Source organism: Anopheles gambiae, chromosome 3 (assembly GCF_943734735.2).
Source record: "Anopheles gambiae chromosome 3, idAnoGambNW_F1_1, whole genome shotgun sequence".
Lineage (NCBI taxonomy): Eukaryota > Metazoa > Arthropoda > Insecta > Diptera > Culicidae > Anopheles > Anopheles gambiae.
The window spans coordinates 9,794,138-9,819,117 of NC_064602.1; the positions used below are offsets into that span (position 1 = coordinate 9,794,138).

Here is a 24,980-nt window from a genome sequence, read left to right on the forward strand (position 1 = left end):
TCGTGTGTCCAATGCACAGACCGTGCAGACCGGTGCAGGATTCGATTTAACTTCCTCCGTCCCGGGTTTGCGGGATGCCTCGGGAGAAGCAAAGGAGCAACGAGAGAGAAAAAAAATCCCTTTGGCATTGGAATTAAAAACTTTTAATCTTCCAGCCCGGGGGCATATTGCAAGCCAGCCGGGGGTTGTGTTATTCGCTTTGGCCTTACTTTGTGCTACAACCACACACACAAGCACACTCTCGTATGCATTAGTTTTCTGAATGCAGTTTTTCATCCCACGGAGCGCAGGTAAAGATATTATTCCGTTTTTCTCCACCTCCCACAGGGCACAGATGGCGCAAAGTTGGGTGCGCAAAGGTTGCGCTTTATCTTGCCGGAAAACGGAATTACATTTTCCTTTCGGAGCAATTTTTGGTGAATTGAAGGACAGAATAAAGGAGGAGCAATTTTGCTAGAGCTTTACTCTCTGCGAAAGGGAGCAAACCACGGCTTGATAAAGTATTTATGAAATCATATGTCATGATGACCTTACCTGGAGGTTCATAAACATTAAAGAAGCTTTGAAATAAACTAATTCCCTGTTAGGAGGTCATTTTACTTAAAGTTCTCCTTGTTTTGGAACGCCATGTGTTTGCAACAGTAAACCCCAGTAAACAGTTTACGTGCTTCTCTGCACATTAAGCACAACCCTAACGAACAGTGGGGACAATTCTGAATGAAAGTCTTCCCATCCTCCTCGGCTATGATTAACAGGATACATGAAAATTCACTTTTATCTGGCCACCGTAGATGTGTGTGTGTGTGTGTGTGAGTGCATTCGGTCACTCCTATTGGCATGTGTTTTTGCTTCCCCGAGCCGAGCCGGAGAGTTGTCACTAATCCAATGAGTGGTTGACTCCTCTCAGTGTCGGGCGGTTTTAACGTACACCACCGCTCGTTGTTCTATCGATGCGGGATGAATGTCGTGTGAATGCCATACACTTTCCTTCAATTACTTCCCCAAATCCCATCCCATCGCGGGTGTGGAAACACTGGGAGTGCGTAGTCTGCGCGATGGCTGTTCGGCTGTTCGGAAGTCAGCTGCAAAGGGGTGTGTTTCGTGTTATCCTCGCATGACTGTGACGACACAGATAAAAACCCCGGGACAAGGGGACGGATAGCCCAGACAGTACGAGAAGGTTGTCCGGCCGGTGTGTGTGTCACAGTTTTTTTTCTTTCGCCATAGCAACATTAACCCAACAGCTGAGCATGTCAGTCGATGGCCCAACAGCACATGAAGCGATCCAGTTCATTTGGGTGTTGTGCTGGGTCGTCATATTTTTCGACCGTTCATTTTCGGTGTGTTTGTGTCAAAAATTGACAACACTGGGTACTGCTGGGTGCTAGAATGTGGCGTGATACGGTTGGGGGGGAGGGGCGCACAAGTCACCCAAAACTCATCAGCTGCATCGGTTTACACAGCACGGCGGTGTTTTTCTTTCTCGGGAAAAGGCAGCAAGTGAAATATAAAATTTAACTACACACATAGAAAACAAAAACAAGCACCAGGTTTTGGGGCGCTTTTTGGAGCTGGATGTTTCCGGTTACAAGGGTACATTGTAGCTCGTTTTATGTAGTGTAGCTGCAAAAGAGAGGGACCTCTTTCTCTCTGTGCGTCTGTGAAGGGGAGGGAGCAATGGAAAGACACAGAAGGGCTAACAATTTGTCAACGGTTTAGCCCGAGCTGTCGTGCATTCCCGGTGTCACATTTCGGACAAATGCAAAATTGTGTACATGCCACAGACATGTAATACGTTATTGGCAGCATTCTAGGGTTGTTTGGGGAGGGTTGTAGTTTTCGACCAAAGGGTTCTTCACAATGCTTGCGGATTTGGAGTTGAAGTACCGGGTGTAGTGTTTTGTTGCTTTTATTCCTCCTTTTTTATTGATTTCATAAAGAGTATCTTTGATAGTTAGAATATTACCCTCTGGAGTACACTTGACATGACCTGCCCTAGGCCAGATCTCTTGTCAGATCTCTTTTTCCAGATCTATATCAAAGGCCTCTCTGGAACAAGCAACGGATCATCGGGTCACAAAGCTTTATCGGACATTTATTATCTTGATTGGCTTTTGATGACATTAAGGCTCATGTGCCATAAGAGGATTACACCACGCTACGTTGGTACATTATTGATATACTCCCAGCAGTGAATTTTATTATGACAAGCCTGTCAGCGACACTGTAAACTCCATGATGATCCGCTCCACCACCACCAGTCGTCGTCGATGAATAAATTACCCATCAAAGGACGATTATGTCCAGCAGTTTGTACGGTGGAGGTGATAATAAATGTAAAACAAGTATCATACACTGTTTGCACTGTGTATGATGGAGTATGATATGGCAGGTGTTCGGTGGGGAGTGTAATTTTTTTCTGCTAATATGTAGAAAGGTTCACACTCTGTTTGATGAAGCACGTGTCGACCAGAATGAAAAATAGTACTCCAATGGATGGTGTGAAAAAAACGAGCCTGCTGGACTTGCCTGGATGCAAAACCCGAGCTACAGTGGAGCCTATGCGTTTCTGTAGGCGTGAGTGAAGGCATATTAAGCCCGGCTTGAAAGCTTTCGAACCATTTGCTTTGTTTTTGTGCCGGTTGGTCCATCAACTCCCCCGCCAGTAACATATGGATGATGTGACGAAGCAGGAAGTGGCTGGATGGGGGAATATGTGATTAATTACCTGTCGCATGTCCGGCTAGCAGATCCCTCGAGGATGAGCCCGGCTTGGTCGCGTTCACGCCGAGCGCACTGACGCGCACGGAAAAGCGGGCGCCCGATTTTTGACGTTTCTCATTAATGCCCTTGTACAGCCACGAGATGGCGCACGGTATCGCGCCGAGATCTCCCGGGGGAGACGTCACCGTGCCGAACATGGTGCGTGATTGACCTGGGGAACAGACAGGGGAAAATGGATTATTGTGATTACCGTGTACGAGCGATGTGCACTTTGTGCAGGTTGTATTTGGTTTAGAACGTGTTTATTGAGCGTTGAAATGGAGTGAATTTGCCCGCAGATGGCGCTGCTGGGTTGATGTCAAATAGGCGTAAGTTAGGCGTGTAATTGTTCAACGTCTGTTAAAGTCGTCGTTTTTGTTTAAATATTTCTAAAAATCCTGAATTCTGAACCAATATACAGCTGTATAAAAGAAATATTTGGCATTTACATTCCAAATCAAAATACAGACAAAAACCATACGGAAAGGAAGATACATCCATACCAACGTGACACCACGTCGGTCACATAATTCTCGTCCAGCCGACGTTATCAGCCGCCCTTAGGCATAGAGGCGACATCTAAGGACACGTGAGAGCGAAAAAAGAGGAAAAAACATACCGAAAGCAAGCACGACGCACAAAATGTACGCCCTCCAGCGAAGGGATGTCGCTTTCACCTCAAACTCGCATTCCCAAAAACGAAAACTTGCAAATGCAATAAAAGCGAACAAACAACCATTCCTCCCCAATCCAGTTCGCTGGGTTAGACGGCTGTTCGTTCGATCTATTGGGCCATGTGTTTTTGTTTCCTCTTTTTTCCAGTCAGCCGGTCCTGCCGGAAGCGATATATTGACATCCCTTTTAAATTTAGCCTACTCCTGCGTGAGGCCGAGGCCACACCGTTATGATGCAGGCAAACGAGGGGGGGTTTTGTTTCATTCGGGTTTGTGTCGCTTTTCTTTTTGCTCGGGTGAGATGCTGCAAGCGATTTATCTTGTGCAGTGAAAGTGGAATAAATTTTGTTCCGCACACCATTGCGCTTTGTTGCTTTCTTCTGTAGAGACGCAAGAGCAGAATCAAGCAAAAAAAAAAAAATGACAGAAAAAAGGACAGAATTTTTGGGGCCTGTCGCGCTAGCAAGTACAAGTGTAACGGCAGCTGTGACAAAACTTTCGAATTAAAAAGAGAAACAAGCTCCAAGACTGGGCAGGGAGAAACGGGCAAAAATGTTGTACAAAAGAATGCTAGAAGAAGCACGAATAAAAAAAATAAAATAAAACCATCCCGCGAGTGAAACTTTGTGCGGAAGGTTTTTGCATGTTGCATACGCGCACGGACTGTACAGTTTTCTTTTTTCCCCATTTGCCTTTAGGGCGAATAAAGGGCTCGTTTGTGGTCCGGTTCGAACGAAAGGCCGTGGCGAGCCAAAAGGGAACCGCATGCCGGTGCAGGGCGTTGCGGGTGGACGTTTGACGAAACTTTGCGATTAAACTTTGTCCACTTTGGAACAATCTCGTTTGGCACGGTGGCGGGAAACGGCAAGGGTACAATCATAACAGCACACGGAGACACCATTGCGCAAAGTGTCAACAGTGACGCAGTGAACAGAAGACGACACAGAAGCCTCCCCCGGTTGTAAAGGGTAAGTTTGGTTCACTTTTCTTTTTTTTGCCATCGCGCTTGCCCAAATCTCCACAGTCTACGGAACAGTCTGTGCGTGGTGAAGATTTGAGCGGTGCACTGGGAAACAGATGCACCTGTGGCGATGCACGGACGGATCTTGGAACGCAGAACGGCTGCCACAGACAGGCAGCACTGTGCCGTCGTGTGCTCGGTACAGATTGGTGCAGCAGTAGCAGATGTTGTATTACTTTGTTATGAAATTGTTAAGCCGTTTACACGTCCACAGTTCACAGACAAGTTGTAAGTAGTTTTGGCTGGAAGGTAAATGGTCGTAAGCGGGATTATCGGGGCGTAAGTTTACACCCGGTCCTGTTGGGCATGGGGTCTTGATTGATCGTGCAGCTACTAGTCTTATGTCCGCTGTCAGGTGTTGTTTTGAGTGGTAAAATTTTATATCTTCCAGAGAAAAGTACAGAAAATAAACAGCAGCACTACTGAAATGCACCGGCAAACACACCTGCTCCTGGGTAGCCGAGAGACAGAAGACATCCATCCGATCCTTCCAGCACGGCTGGTATCACCTCGGAAAGGGCCGTTCCGCAAATATCTTGCTGCAAGTAGACGAACAGAGAGAGAGCGAGAGTAAGAGAGTAAGAAAATGATTGTTAAAAGCAATGAAATAGATTTGTGTGCTTTAGTTTAGTGCATCACTATCAGAAATCGGTCGGATTATGGCTTTCAGTTTAATCCCTGAAATATTACGAATACTCCTGGCCGTCGCCTGAAACCGCCGTGTTCAATATTCTCACACCCTTCCGGTCGATGCAATCGCCGTTGGAAAGTTTGTCAACCAACACACCTGCTTCCTCCTTCAACCCCTAAATTAACACCGTTAGATCGAGCTCCCGAGCACCTTGCTACGATGGTGCGAAGGTGTTCGGTTTCACTCCAGCCGGACGGAATATACCCGCTAAAGCCTGGCGATGGCATTTTGTATTAAGATCACGTTTTTCATTAGCCAACTTTTTGTCACCTTCGCTCGTTATTATCATATTTCGGGCTGCGGGCTGCGGGCGGAAGACGATGATAAAGGGCAAACGGTGGTTGGGTCGTTCCGTCGATGTGCAGCAGATTGTAAACGCGATATGGCGCGTGAAAGCTTGTGAGGAGTTCGGCCGGTCGTCTTCTGCAGTAGGAGGGATTTTTCCGTTGCCAGTCTTGTTACGGGGTGACGAACACGCTGAAGAAAAGACCATATGGTGGCAATTTTCTCCTTTAAGACTGATACTTTAGGTAATTTTCTGCAGATTAAAGTAAATTTTACGATGCGTTGATATAACGCCCAGATGTATGCAACACACATGGCAGAATCACGCCGATCATTGCCGATAGTATAGTACAACGCCCTTTTCAATCTACATTCAAACCTTTAAAAAAAACTCCTTGCCATTTATGGTTGCATCAAGAAGGTCATAAAATTTCTGCTTGAAAAACATGACTTATCGATTACATCACCGTACGCCATTCGCCCCTTCAGAATCGTCCCAATCTCAGGCACGGGAAGCAACCCAGAAACCATTATTTGCCCCGAAGCCGAATCGATGCACAAGTTGAACTGTTTTGACAGCGTTAATGGACGGTAACGGCGGCAAAGTGTGCCGAATTCAAACATGAAGCGAATATTTTATGACCCGCACTCGATTACGCTTTAAATAATATCTCAAATCGTACGCATCGCCATCACCCTCATTGGGAACAATCTGGTCGGTCAACTAGCTGCGTCAGTGTGTGTGTGTTTGATAAACGCGTCCTCGAGAGAGGGGATTCGCAGTTTTCCCGAAAAAAGGTTTACCTTCGTTTTGCCAGAAATTCTGGGAGGGGGGAGTGCTTTCGCTCAGCCTTTCCAGCCTGAGCGAGGGTGAAATCGAACCAGCGTTTCAGGGCCCGTGCAGTTTACAGCCCATTAACTTTGCCGAGGTGTGATCAGTCGGCACATCAATTATGCACCATAAGTAAACCGGTGATGTGGTCATGGACATTCGCCTGGCACATCCAACCGTCCGGTACCCAGTCGTGTGGCCCGGTCGGAACGAGGGTTGACTTGATCGAATATCGTTAAGCATTGGTAAGAACATTAGAGCGATGGGCCGTGTGGGTTTGTAGCGCTGCTCAAATGAGCTGGAAGAGAACAAGCTGTGTTTGGTTGTTACGGCGCAAACATTGGCACAGTTGTGTGCACAAAGTTGGCAGGCGCAACAGGGTTTTTAGGTGTTAGGATACTTAAAAACTTAAACCTTTTTGATGCCATCAATTTTCTTATTTTTGTACATATTATTTTGTAGTATAGATATTTAAATGAAGTTTGCATAACTTTAGGAGTTTAATAGTGTGTCAAAGTAATTTTGAAATCATGATGGCATACCTTTAGGCGCATTGTTGTAGACTAAAATTGAATTCCAAACATTTCAAACAGACAATAATCCACCCAGTGGTTCAATGCAATCTTAGCATTCCAATTGCTCAATGCCCCACTGCTTTGTTGCGCCTGTGTTGCTTCAATCTTGCAAAGGAGTGTACATCAACCGTACCACTCCTTTGTACACGACAACCAGCGAGCACTGCTTGATTAGTTGATTAGATTCCTTCTGTCCGGGTTCTGATAGACTGCACCGATGCACACGACAACTGTTCTGAACCAACCCATGCTACATACCTGCGAATCCTCGGTCGTAAATAATGCATCGAATGCAAACATTTTCGGTGCGGACACCATCGGGCCGCGCTCGGACGGGGCCATCGTTGCGCTGCTGTGCGTCTCGGTCAGCGTCACCTGACGCTTCTTCTTGTCCACGGTCAGGTAGGTGGGCGGAGTGTTGCTCGATGTGGTGGCGGCTGGCGCCGACGACTGGTCCTGCTGTTCGCCGGCTTGCTGCCTCGGTGGGTCATCGGACACTCGGAGCATGACTTTGACCTGCGGGAGAGAACGGGAAAGGCACAGAAAAAACAGACACAAATGGAAGTGAGAATGTTGCACAAGGGAAGAGCAAAAGTACTTATGCTGTGCGGGTGTGTGTATGTGAAGGGTGTGCGTGTTCTTTTGGATTTCGGAGGAGCGGGATTAGCCCTTACACTGACGCGTAATAAGAGGGACAATGAGTAGGAAAATCCTCCGTCGAGAGTGAAACGTTGCTTAAGGCAAAAGGGATCGGGTCGGGTTGATGGAGTGAAGTGGGTATGCTACTTTCTGTATCAAGTAGCTTGGGAAATCGTACCAGTGCTGGTGACGCCGAGCCCAGCCCTACCCAGCCCTGCATGTGAGCTAACGAATTAAAATGTTATACGATTAATGTCACCTACGAGCAAGTGGGCAAGGAAAGTTCGACCGCCACCCCTAGGGAAGGGCCCAATCGGTGACAGTTTATTTATTTAGAACCATCAGCAGGAGACCTAGCCCGGTCGGGGACTACTGGTCAGTTCAGTGCGAGCATTGCCTTTGCCCGATTGCTTTCTGGGAAATGATTTTACTGCCATATTTTCCCTTTTTTGGTTTGCACACAAAAGGCACAAAAGGGGACAAAGGGCGATAGGCGAGACTAACGTTAAAAAGGGGGCGTTTATACGGACACGGCCATCACACACATCCACACAGGGAGTGCAAAGTGAGTGTGGTTTGGTAATGAAAAATAACCACTTTAGTCGATATTTATGGCCGTGACTGGGTAACCGGTTTTACACCCGCTAAAGAGATAATGTATTTGTCGACGCAGCAAAACTGTCGGAGTGGTTGTAAGTGGTGCGACAGTTTTTCGGGTGTCGTCGAGAATGAGAGTACTCTTGGGCAAAGCTAGAGAAAAAAATAATATTGAATATTAAGCGCCTGCAGCTATGCAATTTACCGTTTAATTCTTGCAAAGGGAGTTGTTTTTATTTAACAAACTTCGTACAATAGATATTATAAGTATCGTTAGTTTTTAATTTCGATTTCATTAAATCTTTGACCTATTTTTAGTTAAAGTTGACAAAGTAAAAATAAAATAAAACAAAGAAAATAAAGGTTTTTTTGAAAATATTGCATACATTTAGGCGATCAACAACTTTTTTCCGATTTAGATTAAATCCTACAAGATTATGTATACATTTGTGCTACAGATTGCTACCAGCTGATGTAACCTAACCACACAACAATTACACAACAGCACGAATCACGCCAAATACGCTTCCATCACTGTTGATTCAAAATCTCCTCAACTTTCATTATCGCAAAGCAAATCAGCTGTCTGTGTAGTTGCAATAAAATGTGCCACCAGAGTTCGGAATCCCCACAGAACCCCGACAGCCGCAACATGGCGTGTTGGGTGTAATTATGCATATGCTTTATGATTATGATTTTATAAATACCACCTGACTGATTGTGCCTGCCAGCCAGCCAGCCAGCAAGTGGCGTTGTCATTACCCGCACCAACAAAAGGATGTGTAAGATTGTTCCTTTTTTTTTGGTTTCGTTCATTTCTTCTCTCCACGGTGCAAGGTGTTTAATATGCGCGCGAAAGTCCTATTAAATCTTCCCAACCTTTTGTGCCGTTTATTACCTGGAAAGCTGGAAGCATGAAATGGTGGATTTTATTTCACTTAATGTGCTTGCGATGGTAGGATTACACACATAAAAAAAACACTACTTCGCTGATCAACTGGCGCCATCGTTAATGTTAGTGAAAGAAAAATCGTTCCACAAACCATTTTATGGGTCTTTGTTTACGGCCGTGTTTATGGTCGTTACGTTTACGAGAGAGTGTTTACATATGAATGGCTATAATTTAATGTCACTCTCTCTCTCGCTCGTGATTGTGGGGCGGGCTGAGTGTTTGCGTGTGATACAGGTGATTTGCGGCGAGACGGGAGCGAATCCTGACCCGTATTAAAAACAGCCCCAGCCAGTCTGGATCGATATTTTCACTGTGCTTTTGTGTTTTCCAATGTGGCAGCGGTGGTTTGGCGACTGTCCAAACTTCTGGTGGAATTGTTTTAACTCAAATACCCATTGGAAGCAACACGTCTCAATCGATCGTACTAGAACGGCCCCACAAAGAATCGGCTCCGTGGAAGCTAACTAGAAAAAAATGAGTCGTGTCTTAATAAGATAAAACGAGCCCTTTGTTGCTGTTTTCCACTGCCGTTGGCATTGTCGTCGGATTCAAGGGGATGTAACTGGCAATTGATTTACCGAACCGTAAAAATCTATCACCACCAAGCGTTTAGCAAAAAGGCTATGCTACCGTTGCCATTGCATGATCGGGTGATATTTTTCATGTCATTTGTTTTGCGGGCAAGTCTTGCTGAGAGAGAGAGAGAGAGAGAGAGAGAGAGAGAGAGAGAGAGAGAGTGAAAAAAAAAAGACTAGACTAAACCGAAGCCTGTCTTGCGTTGGGTGTAACAAGCTGGAAAGATAACTTCCAGGTCGAGTTGAAACAGTCCCGGGTGGAAAATATTGCTCACATCGAACACGTTACTATCTGTTATACGAACAACACTAGACATATTTCCCAACAGACACAGGCACACATTCCATTACAGGGGAAAGGACACGCAGCCACCGCGGCGATCCTGGCTCCCGAAATAGATTGATTTGTCCACACATAATTAACTAAATTCAATTAACTTTGTGGGTTTCCCTTTACTACAGCCGGGGCGAAGGATACGGAACTTCCCTAAAGCCCTAATTCCGATCAATCTTGCCGAACGTTCAAAGACACCCTCTGTTCGAAAAGGGATAGTTATTCGCCTAATAAATGCACTCTCGAAAGGAAATTCCACCCAAAACCGACCCTTCATTCATTCCTCGAAGAGGCCCCGAAAAGCCTAATGTTCCGAACCCCTCGCGTCGAGGCACGCGAACAGCGCCGTAAGTATTATTTACCCCCACGACTATTAAGATTATGCTGCTGCCTTGTTGCTCTTGGAAGCGTTTGAGTTCATGGATGATTCCTGGAGCTGGGATAGAAGGAAGCAAACACATCGCCCTTCGTGTTTTGCCCCATTCCGTCGGAATTGCTGGAATGCATTTTTCAATGAGGTCATCAATGTGTGGGGTGTTTTTTCCTCTTCTCTTTCTGCTCGCTGCCTGCCGAGCTGTCGTTGGGTGAAAATCAATACTGGACGTGGTTGGTGATCGATTAATTAATCGAGATTTGACCCCAGTACAGTGCTAGGGAGCCTTAACCGATGGGAAGGATGGAAGGAATTCGGTTTCATGTAATGAAATTTAATGCGTCAAATTGAGTCAGCTCCCGGGGGTGGTTCGGCTTCGCTGGAATGCGCCTTTGAGCCGTCAGTAAATTCAGTGAGTGTCTGAGATTTTTTATGTTCATTTCCACCCTTACCAGTTCATACTAACTCTAGTGAAACTTCTGTTTGCGGGGTTTCTTTTAAGTATTTCTTTTCTGATTCGTTTAGAAAGTTTCCAGTTAATCAAATTGAAGCACACTGCAGCACAACGGCTTGCACCAAGGAAAGGAAGTGTTTTTAAAGTTCAACAATACGTTTGGTGAAAGTTCAAAGATTTCTTATTTTTGTTGGTCTGTTTGCGTCCCGATTGTGTTTGTGGTACAGACATTCCCGTTTACACCTTTTTCCTTGTCCTTTCCTCTCTATTTTCTTGAACAAAAGTTTCCCAACACACCATAGAGTGTCCTTCTTCACTGTAAAGGGGAAAAGTGTTAGAGCGCTAAAGCAAAGATAAAGCAAAAAAAAACAAAACTTCCCCACATTGTTTCGCTTTCCTACTACGGGTGCAAACTTACTGCTCAGTTGTTGTTGGTAAAAGTTTAACTGTGTCTTTATTTGATTTCTTCCCAGCCACAGACGGCTTGTTTCGCTGCTGGCTGGACTTTGTCTTCCAACACGTGGTTTCGAGCGCTGTCGCGTGAGTCGTTGAATAGGAACCCTCAACTGTGAGCACCGGCAGGGAAAGCAAAGTTATCACCGGAAAAGGCCAACCAACCACCACAAATTGGAAGTGCAGTGACATTTGGGCAAGCCTTAACAACAACGATCGGGGCAGGAAAAAAGAGAAGCGAAACACTGTGACAGCTTCGGAAAGGAAATGGCCGGCTGTGTACTACAAAAAGGAATAGGAAAATGGGAGGGGAGAGCGGATTTTGGGCGGAGCAGGCAGCAGACAAGGTGTCCTTTCGCTTTGCCAGGACATGTGTGTGTGTGAACGTCGCTGCACGTGCCACCGTGCCACGTTCTGAACACCTTTTGACGGGAGCAAAAGAAATTTAAAGTAATGGATTCTTTCCGTTAGCGTCACCGTGGCAGTTGCGTGTCGTGGTTGTCGCCCCCCTCTCCGAAGACGAACGGAAACATGATTTGCAGAAAATCGAAACTGCCACAATCTCGACGAGTCCTCCGGGCCAAAGGAAGAAGGACTGCTTCGCAACCCCGAAAACGTTCCTCGGTTGCAGATTTAATTTGATGTTTATTTAATTTGAAATGAGTGGCTCGAACTTTACCGTCACACCTTTGGCTGCTTGGTGTGACGGTATCCCCGGTGTCACCACGGGGGAATGTTGCCCGTTTGGCAGTTTCGATACATGGTTCGGAAGTGAGTGATTGGAACATTGCGCAGCGCTGTGCGTTGACTTCAGGTGTGTGTATGTAGCAGTGATTGAGCATTGGGATTCAACGACATATCTTGTATGAGTTGAATAAGCTATTTTAACTGACTGACGTTGCACAGAGAGACGGCTCTCTCTCTCTCTTGAACATCCTTTTCATCTAAAAAAGCGTTTACAAAGTGCAAGCTTTTTTTCTTCATTTAATAATGTTCGATGCATTTAGGACCAGAACACGCTCACGAAAAACTTTATCATTCATAATATTCCCTTCTTGTAGATACTTAGATAAAGCGACCCTGTTCAGAGCGGAAAGTGAGCTTTTTAAGCTCACAAAAGTTATGCCTGTGGTTGTGAAGTAACTCTAGCAAAAAAAAGGAAGTTCTCATTTTACTTTGAATAAACAACGAACATAATTTGAAAACGGAACACTGCTACGACCGAGCGTAGAAAAACCCCGCTTTTGAATATTTAAACATAATGTAAAAACCTCCGACAAAAGCGACACGATTCGCTTTCTTAGAGCATGCTGCTAGGCGTGCTGCACCATCGCCTTGGTGGGAAGAGCAGCCAGATGTTGTAAAAGTTTGGCGGCGAGTTACTTTGCTTAGCTTTGCCGCAGCAGCAGCAGCAGATACGAAACGAACGAATGATGCAATATTTTCCGATCTTTATGAAGCGAACGGTGCACCGCATCAAGGAGATATAGTCTTCCCCTTTTTTTAGAAAGGATAACTTTGTCTTTGAAATACACACTCAAATGGAACAAAAGGGCCCAGCATCCCAAAGGAGCAGCTCGAGTTGGGTGCATCGGGTGCACGAATCGACGGCATCCTGCGTGCACGCTCACTTGCTTGCCTGGTGAATGAGTAAGTTTCGTCTATTATTGCTAAAGTGAAATCATAAATAATAATTAAAACACATGGCCAAAGTTCACGTGCTGAAAGCTCGTGCTGTTTAGTTCAGTTCTCAAACCCGCTCCCCTAGAGAGAGAGTTTCGGCACGGGATCGGACGGGTTGATGATGTATGTTGTGTGGTTCTTATGAACGTTTGCCGCTCGAGTTTGGCATGATAAAGTTGTTTAACACATTGGTTTTCCACTTTATGCACTGTAGTTTCATAATTTATGGCTTGTTTTCGGACGGTGAGGGTGAAAACGAGCTCTATCGCTCGGACACCGCTTGAGTGTAGTCCTGTGAAAAGGTTAACAACATTCGCTTAGTGGCAAATAGTATTAGGAAAATATGTGAATAATTGCTGGCAAAAGAAAGAAAAAGTGAACAAATATTTGTTTTCTAATTGGAAAAAATCATCCGGTTTGTATTAGAGCCATTAGAACCAAAAACATTCAAAGAAAACTTATTTCAAATCGTGCGATATTTGCTGCAGAAAATACAACCAAAACATGTTGTTTTTAATGTAAAATTTTCCATTTCTCTTGAAGCTAGTTGTAATCAAATTTCGTGCCGCCGTAAAACGCTCACGCTTGCCGGTAGACGAGCCGCCACCGCAAAATGTTTGCCTTGGGCAACCTCCCGGTATCGATTCGTTCGCAGCGATACGCCACACTGGGTTGGACTCCCCACACACACACACAAGTTGATGGAGAGCAAAAAGTTGCGCGTGGAGTTTATTTGTACGGTGGGGAAAGCAAAGAAACGGGGGCTCCAAAATTGTCAACTTTAGAAAAGAGAAGAAAGCCCAACCAAACAGAGCCGCCCGACCGACCAAACAGTGACAGCCACAATGAAGATTTCCCTCGAAAACGCACGACAACCAGGGGAAACCCCCTAGACGGTGACGGTTTGCCAGGTAAGTAAGAGACGAGGTAGCTTTTGTATAAATTAGCCCGTAGCGATCTTATCAAGAGTATTTCGTACGCTGCAAATTCAAAAGCAGCGTAGGCTCGGCACACCATTCGTGGTTTCGTTGTACCAACAACAGAGAGAGAGAGAGAGACAGAGGGAGAGAGTGAGATGGAGTCACTTTTTCGGCCTCGGAGCCGCCCGAGGGCTTGGATCCTTTAATTTGAAATTTAAATATAAATTTTCAGCTTATCTAAACGATGTCAAACGCTGCAGGTCTTGCAGGGCGAGCATCTTCCCTTTTGCTGCTCATTTTGCTCCGGACCGGAGGGAGGCGTGGCAGTAAAGACTCTGCCGGTGACGGGAAGCACACGATCGGCACACGTTGTTGTGTGGCTAGTGTGAACATTTCGTCCCACCCGGTACTTGTCGCTGCCTAAAGATGTGTAAACAATCGGATTTACCTGCTCTGCGCTGTGTTTTCGATGCCGTGACCAGGATCCCATAGACGCCTAAATGTATGCAATTCAGGCTAGACAGCAGGGCTTATTGACTATGCTTGCCCGGTTGAATAAAGAGCGGAAACGAGAAGTGAATAGGTAAATTTACAATCCTTCTTACTGGATGCTAGCAAACCGCGGAAACAGCACCCCGGAACACACACCGCTCGCGTAACGTATGCACTCTGGCGCGAGAGGGCAAGGCTGGGATCGAAATTTCACGGTGAATTTACTCCCAGCCCTCAGTGGAGGTAGAGCACGCCTCACTCGCGTTCTATTTTTGCCTGAAAAGCCATTTTATTCCCATGTCTTCCCATGCAAAAGGTCAGGGTGAAACGGGTGTGCTTCCTAAAAAAAGCGGAAAAGCATGGTTGGTGCATTGAAAATATATGCAAAAGGAAGCACCGGCGGGCTGGAATCGATTTTGGGGTAAGATAAATTCTCCTACACACGCACACATTCACCCGATAAAATATATGCGACCAGACAACGGGATGCCTTCGGGTAAGTAATAGGAAGCGAGAAATACCTTTCAGCTTACCGTTGAGAATGTCTTCTTGTGGGGTTCGGCTGAGCTGCTGGGAAGTGTTTGAAAAGGACCGCCCCAGCTAAAAGTGAACCGGCATCCCTAAATGCCGCAGAACGTCTCTTGTGACTCTGCGTCCGCACCCTGCCCATCGGAAGACTCACGTGTGCCCTGATGCGTGTGTAACAGGATAATGGAACCAGGCACAATCGAGATCTGTTAGATGGCTGCTATTTCCCATGCTGCGGCAGGCTGAATCATCTGTTTTTCGGGTGCTTCTCTCGGAAAACACAAGATAAGAATCTGCCTACTGCTGCATGCATGTGGGAGCGCCATCGTATCCGTTGCACTGTTGACGGGTGGGTACGGTCGGAAGCTCTGGGAAAATCCTAAAAATAATCAATGGGTGCGCCTTTCGGTTTGGTGAAACAGTACCGAACTACCTTCATCTTGAGCAAGGTTGGGTTAGGTAAGTCTCGTGGCAGTAATCGACTGGTGGGGGGGGGGGGGGAATTAGAGTCGACTTGAAAAATGTGATGAAATCAGATCGTTGAACCAAGGCGTATGGGAACATCAGCATCATTCGCATGAATTTTGCATAATCGTCGAAATTTTGATGAGTTTTATGCGTACCGTGGAGCAATTCCTCCGGTCACGCTGGGTTCCGTATACACTCAGTACCGAACTTGTTTGTGGTGAGCGGGGAATAAAGAATGCTAATGATCCAAATCGATGAATAAATGAAAAGGAGAATTGAACCATTTGTTCACCAACTTCACTAAAGAAGATAATCGTGCATGAAACTCGTCCGGTTAGGGGTTAGCAGCAGCTGAGATGAGCATTCTTGCAGAGGGGGCGCACCTTAAGTCGCAAAACTTTACCTTTCCACAATCGAGGCTGATTTAATGAAGAATGCCACCCCGCCCTTAAGATTTAAGCATAGTTTTGAAGCATTTTGTATTTATATTCTTGAATCGGAAAAATCTTCCATAGAACTTGAAAACTTTGAAGGATTTTTGTCTTGAAAGTTTATCATTTGGCCGTGCCGGGTAGGTCGCTACTTGAGGCACGTTCCAGTAAGTCGGGGATACTCTTCCGGGGATGCTGAACCAAAAGGGAAGCGCATGGAAGGATAAAGAAAAGGTATTCACTGCTTTCGGGTGCGTCCTTGATGAGATGAGCAAGGTAAAACCGTACCTCGCACGGGCTGGGAAATTGAAAAAGGATGCAACCGTAGTTTCGAGTTGATGGTTGAGTATTTTGTTAGGATCAGAGTTGAGTTTGTACAACTGGAAAAGGGATAGCAATAGAGCGTAGTTTGAGCTTGGGCGGAATAACTCAGGTGAGTCTGTTGTAGAAAGAGCGGAATGAGCTGTTTATAACGTATTTTTGCATAAACTTAGGCGCTTTAGCTTACTTTGGTAGAATTTCAGTAAAAACTCCTAAAACTATGCAATATTTATACAAAACGTCTTTCTTAAGGTACGTTTTAAACTTGTTAAATCCCTACAAAAGCATTTCAAAAGTAAATCATTCTAGGCATGATAAAGGTACCTTTTCTCTTTTTATAGCAGCTGGATTAGATTTTGATGAAAGGGTTTTTCGTCCGGGAATGGTCTGCGGAAACTTTCCTACTCAAAACGTTCCTAATGATAAACCTGTATAAACATTAAGAAGAAACAAACCCACTCGGCTGGACTGAGCTAGCCAATCAAATGTGCTAAAAGGACCGACCGCCACCGACCCAGTTGCTTAATGTTTCGTAAACAAGTACACGAACTGGTGCTGGACGGACGATGATGATGATTTGCAGGAAAAGTCCGTCATCCAAGATAATGAATTTTTAAATTCTGACCCGCACCGTGTTCAAGGGGGAGTGGTGCGAGATTGTTTCCAAACCGTACCGAGCCCCAGTGCCGCAAAACGCAAAACGTCACATTTGACGTGCAGTAATCCCAGGAAAGCGCTTGAGTCTTGAAACGTTGAATTTTCCTCCCAGTTAGTGGAAGTTGGAGCTATCGTCGGGTGAGTTTTCAGCTTCAAACTTTTGCTTTCCCGTCGTTCGGTGGTGGGCGTTCGCTGTGTGCGTCATCATCGCCCTCCGATGACTTGTGCGGTGTCGTACCCAACCCCTGGTAACGCTGGTTCGATGGAAAATGCGACGGAATTAGTAAGTGCTCAAGTTTAATTAAGCAAATACACTGGCCAGGATTTATTGTGTTCATGATGCATGACGTGAATAGTCGTAAAATTTTATATTTCTCCCCGCACACGACGCGTCCATTCCATCCTGGAGTGGCGTTGTTGTTTTGTGTCCAGAGCTCCTGCAGGACTAGATACGACAGTGTAAAAGAGGGGACAGCCTGTTCGCCGGTGGAAGGGCGGCCCCCCTAGCACACACAAATATGGCCATAAATTATTTCTAATTAATTTCCCTTTTCCGGTGGGGGCAATTTTTCGGGACGCGGCAGCGAACCTTTGCGGTGGGCAAAAGAGCACTGCGTTGCTCGCACTGCGTACTGTGTCACGCGGTTGACAGGATTGTACACTGTGCCCACACTCCTCCGACGGTTGGAATGTAGCAGCAAATTCAAAAACCCCGAAATTGAATTGGAAAACTTTTCGCTCCTGCTGGTGGTGATGACGATGGTGGATGATAATCACAGAAAGCATTCGGTGGGGTGAATAGGGAATTATTGCTGTTAAGTAAGGAATTACGCTCAAGACACCTTCACCTGCGAGGAGACAAGTTCGCCTTGAATTGTTTTGCACTCTGTCTTCTGTCTTGTGAAAACGCAAACTCTCAACCGGTGAAATAATACCCAGCCCGGCAAAAGGAATGACGCGTACGCGTACAGTCAAAAACGCATGAAATCTGTCCAAAGATTTCGTCGTTTCACCACCCCAACGACTGCGAAGAATGCCCCGGCACGGTGTCTTATCGTCGATCTGTTTGCACTCAATTACGGGAATAAATAGTGCTTGAGAATGTAAACAGTGTCATATCTAATTGTCTGAGAGCTGGGAAGCTGACGTTCATATGTCGCACTCAACCCCACGGTGGCGTGAGATTGGGAGTGAAGTTTTTGACTGCTTGAGACGCCGCTGCTTCTGTCTTTCCACTGGCTGAGATGAAGAACAACAAGGCGTGGTGTGAGACATTTGAATAATCCCGCTCCTGAGTTTGTGGAACGAATCTTATGGCAGCTTTGGTGGTGGATTTGCATACGTTTTGTGGAGGGTGACTAACACTAACAATGTGCCTAAGCGTGCGTCATTTTTCCGAGTGGTTGCTACAGAATACGATAGATGTTGAAGGAGCGTCAACGTTGTTGAGAGAAGTATTGCAAAAAATCTTATGATGATTAGAATAGTAACCGGATATGTTTAACAAGAAAAGTAAGTGGCTTTGATTGAGGTAGGTATTAAGGTATTGGATCTGGTCTAATAAGCCTTAAAAGAACACGTTATTGCATAGCTTTAGGCGCTAAAAATGGCAAAAGTGTTATTTGTTTCTATACAATGGTTTGAATGCCCTCACTCTAGCAGAGGTATTTTTCGTTAATAGCAACGTTAATAGCGCAATTGTTGCGATTGAGCACAATTTGCGCTCTTGAAAACTTTTTGAATAGTTTTGCAAAGAGACTAACCACACTCAGACCGAAGACAGTGATACCTGCTACGCCAGACAACATTTCACACAGCACATATTTGCACTCACTTGTGGGCAACACGGCACCGTTTTCAGCCCGCCGGCCACACTTTGAGACACAAAACACACATTGCGCACGAAGAAAGTGATATACGAATCCATTCATGCACACCACCATTCGGCGAACCAATTCGCTTCCAGCAGCGGCGGTGCAAATGCTACTTTCCCAAAGTGTCATCGTTATCTCGCTCCCGGACCGAGCGCACGCGGAACGGTAGGAAAAGTGCAAAGTCGAGAGACTTTTCGCCTCCATTTAATTCCCGACTTTCGCAGTCGCTTGACAACACACCGTCTACCCCGTGCAGCGTATCGTACACAAAAACACATTTGTCCTCGGTGGCGTATAAATGTTGACGGGAGCGAGGGAGCAACCAGAGCGTGTACACCGACCATGCGGCGGGCTTTGGCTTGCCACCAGCGGAAGGAAAACAGCGAAAATGTCCTCCCATTGCAACGACACGCCACATTCGCGCAGGAAAAGCTTACCGTCGTCGCTGACACACACACACGGGAACACACTAAATCCGCACTTTCGCATTCCGTTTGTGCTCGGGAGTTTATGCTCAACGGGTTTCGCCATCTTTCGCTTCACCCCGTCGCGCGATGGGACACGGTACCGATACGAACGCGCCGGGAAGGTTCTGCTTCCTTCCATCGATTTCCAACCGGTCGGATTAAGTGTGACAATTGGAATAATGTACGTCGTCAATCAGCTCGGATACTCAACCGTGGTGAAACCGCTAGCTGGCTGGCAACTCGGCAAGGCAACAACAGTAGCGCAAACGGAGTAAGTGGTTCCGTGCGGGAAGCGGAGTGGAGCAGGAAAATTGTTCGGAAAATGTCACACGTGTGTGTGTGTGTGTGTGTCTCTCGGTGCTCAATTCCGTTGGCTGTCATTTTGATGGGGACTAAAAAGCGTATCGGGTTTGGGTGAGTGCGTTGTTTTGTTATCGGGAGAAAGCAAAAGTTTTTCCCCCCAGCTGCCTCTTCTTCTTCCACCTTCTCAGCGGCATGGAGAGCGATTCGCGGAAAGTGGATGCGTATTATCGTGTTAGGTATAAAGTGGCTCACAAGTGTTTTGAGAAGAAGAAAAAAGAAGCCAAACTCAAGTTAGCAAATGTTTGTGACAGGTAGAATGCATCACTTTAAAACAAAGCATAACAAAAGCATTGTTTGAAAACGGTAGCTGAATAGTTAAGCAATTCAATGAATACATCGAAAAAAGGTGATTATGTCTTGCGTATTGCATAGCTTCGGGCGTTTAACTCAACAATTGGGGAACATGCAAGTTTTCCACAAAAAAACATGTGTGGCTGAGCAAAACGGTAATCATATAATCACATTTACACTTCTGTTAGCCAATTCAGCATTCAGCAACGTGGTTTAGTCTATTAACATTAAGCTCGTGTAATCTAACCATTTCAGATAATTATCATCGACTGTTTACAAACCCGCCCAGCGTTCGTGTTGCGAAACCCAAAATCCTATTAATAATGGCTAATTTTTTCCCCCAAATATGTTGACATAAGCGCACAAATAAGCGCAATTATATTTACACGTCGTGCCAAAAACAGAAAAGAGTCCACAAGGCACAAAAAATCGCTCTCCACAATGTTTGCGAATCCTTTTGTTTTGCTTAGCCCTGCGTTCGCCAGCGGTTCGGCTGCTTACTGACTGCCCAAAACACTGCTACGGCCAACACGCCAGCTGGTCCCGCGAGACCAGCACGCGCTTTCTTTGGACTTTCGGGCATGAATTAAACATTTCACGCTTTGGCGTATTTGCGTGTGGCCTACCAAGGCCACAGTGTGCGAGAGTCTTCGCCGGGTTCCGCCGGCCAACAGCGCCACCGGAAGGAGGAGTCTAATTTATTCACCGACAAGCAGACTTTTCACATTATGATTAATTGGGACACATTACGGTTTTATGCTAATGACTTCGTTAGGCTCTTCTCGCACTCCACCACCGGTGAACATACTGCGGCAGTCGGTGGGTCGGTTGGTGTGGGCTCTCTCTCTGCAGTAGCCACGCCAGCACCTTAAGGCCCCGCAGTACGTATACGTACCGTGTCCGTATCGTCCCGGTTCCTGGCTAATGATATTGATAATGTTCACTCGGGAGGACCTCCAACAAGGAGGACCTCTCGAACTGGTGGGCACGGTTATTATAGCCGTTGTTGGTAACTTCTCGGCGAGCAGATTACTAACTGCCAAGGAACGTACACAAGCAATCTTACACAACGCCGGCAAAGGCGGGATAAAGGATGCCAGTTAATGAAATCATAACGGGAATATGAAATGAGATTATTAATTTAAAACAATGCGGGATTAGAACATTAGTGGCAATGAGCAGCCGGGAGAAGCGCCCGGGAAGTAGCGCGCACCATCGAAGCAGATTAAAAGATTGTTGGCGATTAAAGCTTGCGCGACCGCCGGCCTCGTACGGTGTCTTTCGTGTTCCCGGCGTTCCTGTGTCCTGTTCCACTGGTTCTTTGGGAGCTTGTTGGGTGGGTTTCGTTGTGTGAATGTGAGTATGGGGAATGCGCTTCTCAGCCGTGGATTAAAATGTGCTCAGCTGTAAGTGATAGGATTATGGCATTCGCACGGGATGGTTTGGGACACGGAAAAGACAATGGTGTATAATGGTTGTCCCGGGGATTTCGGTTGCGCCAACACATCCCACCACTGTTCTATGTCTCGGGGACATTATCACGATACACGGAATGGCTAATTGAGCCGGGGGAGGCCGGTAGTCCATTTTGAGCAGTGCAAAGATGTTTGTGTCAATGTTGTTGTGTGTGGTTTGGGGAGACGAAGTAAAGCTGGAGAAGGATGCGAAAGGCTTATCTTAAAGCTAGTAAATGAATTATAAAGCACAGCACGTTGTCAGTCGTGGTAGTTTTGGGTGAAAATTGTGTTAGCGATGATGCTTTTCGTGTGGTTTGTTCAATGTTAATTAAATCTCTTTTATTAAGAAATGATATTGGTGAAGTAAGACGCAATTCTAACCGTGAATCCTACCAGTCTGTTTGAGGTAATTCTTACGAAATTTGTGGAAATTAATATCGCAAATGACAATTTAAATTAAATCAAGTTTAACATTACTTACATTTGTTAAATTCATATCTGATAAGAATTGAGTCATTAAAATCAATTTAAAAGAAACTTTCACACTAATTACAGTTGCAGCTAATCCAGCTCAGCTCATCAGGTCTAACTTCTAATGCAAATATTTGTGTCGCCGACAGAAATGAACAAGGTCTAAAAATAGAAATGAACTAATTAGGATTAAGACTAGAACTAGGATGAATTCGGAAGTAGGATGAACTATAGCATAGGATTAGATAGGAAGGCCACGCCCACTTTATAGATTAGGACAGCTTGTGCGATTAGTAGTTTAAGTAGTGTTAGTAATTAGGATGCGCGCGTAAAGTGCGTGGGCATAGAAGCCACATTAAAATAAGGGTGGGGGTATTCATGATAAGGACATAGGGCATAAGGAAACTAGGATTAGGAAAATTAGGATTAGGCATCGCTAGAGTAAGATAGCGGCGTAGAACGGCTACGCTGATATGAATGAATAAAGTCAGTTCCGTTCTTCCCTAAGAACAGTGTAGCGTTACTTACTCCGCTTGCATACGGGGTTGCGATTCCGTCACTGCAGACCTTCTATTGGGATTATTGCCCGGTTAAGGATATGGTGGCTCCAGAGAGGAAGTAAACCTACACAGGAACTCAGAGTAGAGGATCCAGGAAGGACGATTCACTCGAAAACCCGGTCGGGGTACAGCCAGGAAGGACGATTTCCCTCGAAAGCCCAAGCCAGGGCAGGCCAGGAAGGACGATTCCCTCGAAAACCCGGACGGGGTACAGCCAGGAAGGACGATTCCCGCGAAAGCCCAAGCCAGGGCAGGCCAGGACGGACGGACTGTCCCCACGAAAGCCCAAGCCAGGGCAGGCCAGGACGGACGGACTGTCCCCACGAAAGCCCAAGCCAGGGCAGGCCAGGACGGACGGACTGTCCCCACGAAAGCCCAAGCCAGGGCAGGCCAGGACGGACGGACTGTCCCCACGAAAGCCCAAGCCAGGGCAGGCCAGGACGGACGGACTGTCCCCGCGAAAGCCCAAGCCAGGGCAGGCCAGGACGGACGGACTGTCCCCACGAAAGCCCAAGCCAGGGCAGGCCAGGACGGACGGACTGTCCCCACGAAAGCCCAAGCCAGGGCAGGCCAGGACGGACGGACTGTCCCCACGAAAGCCCAAGCCAGGGCAGGCCAGGACGGACGGACTGTCCCCACGAAAGCCCAAGCCAGGGCAGGCCAGGACGGACGGACTGTCCCCACGAAAGCCCAAGCCAGGGCAGGCCAGGACGTACGGACTGTCCCCACGAAAGCCCAAGCCAGGGCAGGCCAGGACGGACTGTCCCCGCGAAAGCCCAAGCCAGGGCAGGCCAGGACGGAGGGGGCGAAATCTCTCGCTTAAAAGCTCGGACCGAGCTCTAGGACGCTAGGAGAAGCAGTGAAAGTGAAAGTGCAGTGAATAGAATTGGTGAAAAGGAAATTGGTGAAAAGTTTCACGGAGCAGTGTGTGTCCATCGATTTGGACAGAACCAGGAACCGAACCAGGAACCGGTGAGCAGCGAAGTGACGGAGAGTGATTAAAAAAAACTGAAGCCGCAGTGTAGCAGTGAAGCAGTGAAGCAGTGCAGCAGCTCGGACCGAGCTAGGACGATAAAAGAAGCAGCAGCAGAAGTGTGTAAAAGTGAAGTGAATAAAGAAAACGCTTTGTATCGAAGATACGGAAAGTGCTAGTGGCGTGCGAGCAGAGGAGGAAAATTGGTGAAAAGTTTGACGGAGCAGTGTGTGTCCATCGATTTGGACAGAACCAGGAACCAGTGTAGCAGTGAAGCAGTGACGGAGAGTGATTAAAAAAAAAAAAAAAAAAAAAAAAAAAAAAAAGAAAAAAAAAAAAAAAAAAAAAAAAAAAAAAAAAAAAAACGCAGTGTAGCAGTGAAGCAGTGCAGCAGTGCAACAGGGAGCAGTGTAGCAGTGTAGCAGCGAAGCAGTGACGGAGAGTGATTAAAAAAAAAAAAAAAAAAAAAAAAAAAAAAAAAAAAAAAAAAAAAAAAAAAAAAAAAAAACTGAAGCCGCAGTGTAGCAGTGAAGCAGTGAAGCAGTGAAGCAGTGCAGCAGTAAGCAGTGTAGCAGTGTAGCAGCGAAGCAGTGACGGAGAGTGATTAAAAAAAAAAAAAAAAAAAAAAAAAAAAAGTGAAGCAGTGAACAGCAAGGCGAGACAGCATGCCTCAACAGCAGTCGCAGCCGCAGCCGCAGCCCCAGCCGCCGCTGCCCCCGCAGCTGCCACAACAGCAGCCGCAGCAACAGCCGCAACAACAGCAGCAGGCGCAACAACAGCAACATATACAACTGCAGCAGCAGCAAAGGATGCAGCTGCAGCAGTCACAACAACAGCAACAGCAGAGCGACGAGATGCAAACCAGCAAAACGGCGAAAAAGGTTGTGAGTACTACAAACGTTTTAACTAGATCTAAGTCTACTAAGGGGTCCGACGTAGACCCGTCAGAATTATATAATGTTATTGCGGAACTTAAAAGGGAGAACGAAGAATTAGTGCGGGTTAAAAGGGAGAAAGAAGAACTAGAGAAAAAACGGGCGTACGAAAGGGAAGAAGTTGAACGGTTAAAAAAAGAAAACGCGGAATTATTGCGTCAAGCCCAAGAGATGGAAGATTTCAGCTTAGGTGAAGAGGAGGAGGAAAATGTCACAACAAATCCTATCGCAAATATACCGAAAGCCGAACCGAGCCCGGATTTAATGGAGTTTATCAGGAGCATGGTGCAAGTTTTAAAGGAACGAACCGCAAGTCCTCCTAGGCCCCAGACAATGGACTTGCCAGAATTTGATGGCAACTTCAGAACCTGGACGCGATTTAAAACTGTGTTTGATAAATTTAAACGCGAGGAAGATTTTTCAGCCTTAGAAATTCTAAGAGCCTTACAGAAAAGTTTGAAAGGGGAGGCAGCTGAAAGTGTCAGCGGAATGCTTTTCGATGAAGCTAACATAGAAGCCATCATGGAGCGCCTTGAAAATGAATATGGCAACCCAAATATAATTTACCAAACGCTCGTTAAAGACCTCATGAGCATAGATAACCCAAACATGGATAACCCTAAAACTTTTCTTACCTTTATGCATGCAATCGACAATATGATAGGAAGTATGACCACGTTGGGTCGAGCAGATTATTTGCAAGACACTATGCTCATAGAAAACTTAGTGGGAAAACTACCGGTCGAACTAATGCGAAAATGGTATCAATACACTTTAAGTGAAAAAAGGGTTAGAACTTTAGGCGACCTTGCGGCATGGCTCAGACCCCAGGAGCAATTGGCAATCTTATTAAAGGCGAAGGGAGCAAAGG

The 24,980-nt window shown here is 46.1% G+C and overlaps 1 protein-coding gene across 3 annotated transcripts in view; it reads right to left on the reverse strand.

The window, feature by feature from the left end:
• The window catches only part of LOC1277623 (kinesin-like protein CG14535), a 125,744-nt gene that overhangs the window by 13,258 nt on the left and 87,506 nt on the right, over positions 1-24,980 (reverse strand). For all 3 annotated transcript variants that reach the window (XM_061658060.1, XM_061658061.1, XM_061658062.1), the window contains 3 exons: positions 7,100-7,357; positions 4,904-4,997; positions 2,729-2,935 (listed from right to left, as the gene is read on the reverse strand). In XM_061658060.1, the coding sequence (XP_061514044.1) occupies positions 2,729-2,935; positions 4,904-4,997; positions 7,100-7,357 (559 nt within the window). The remainder of the gene's footprint in view (positions 1-2,728; positions 2,936-4,903; positions 4,998-7,099; positions 7,358-24,980) is intronic.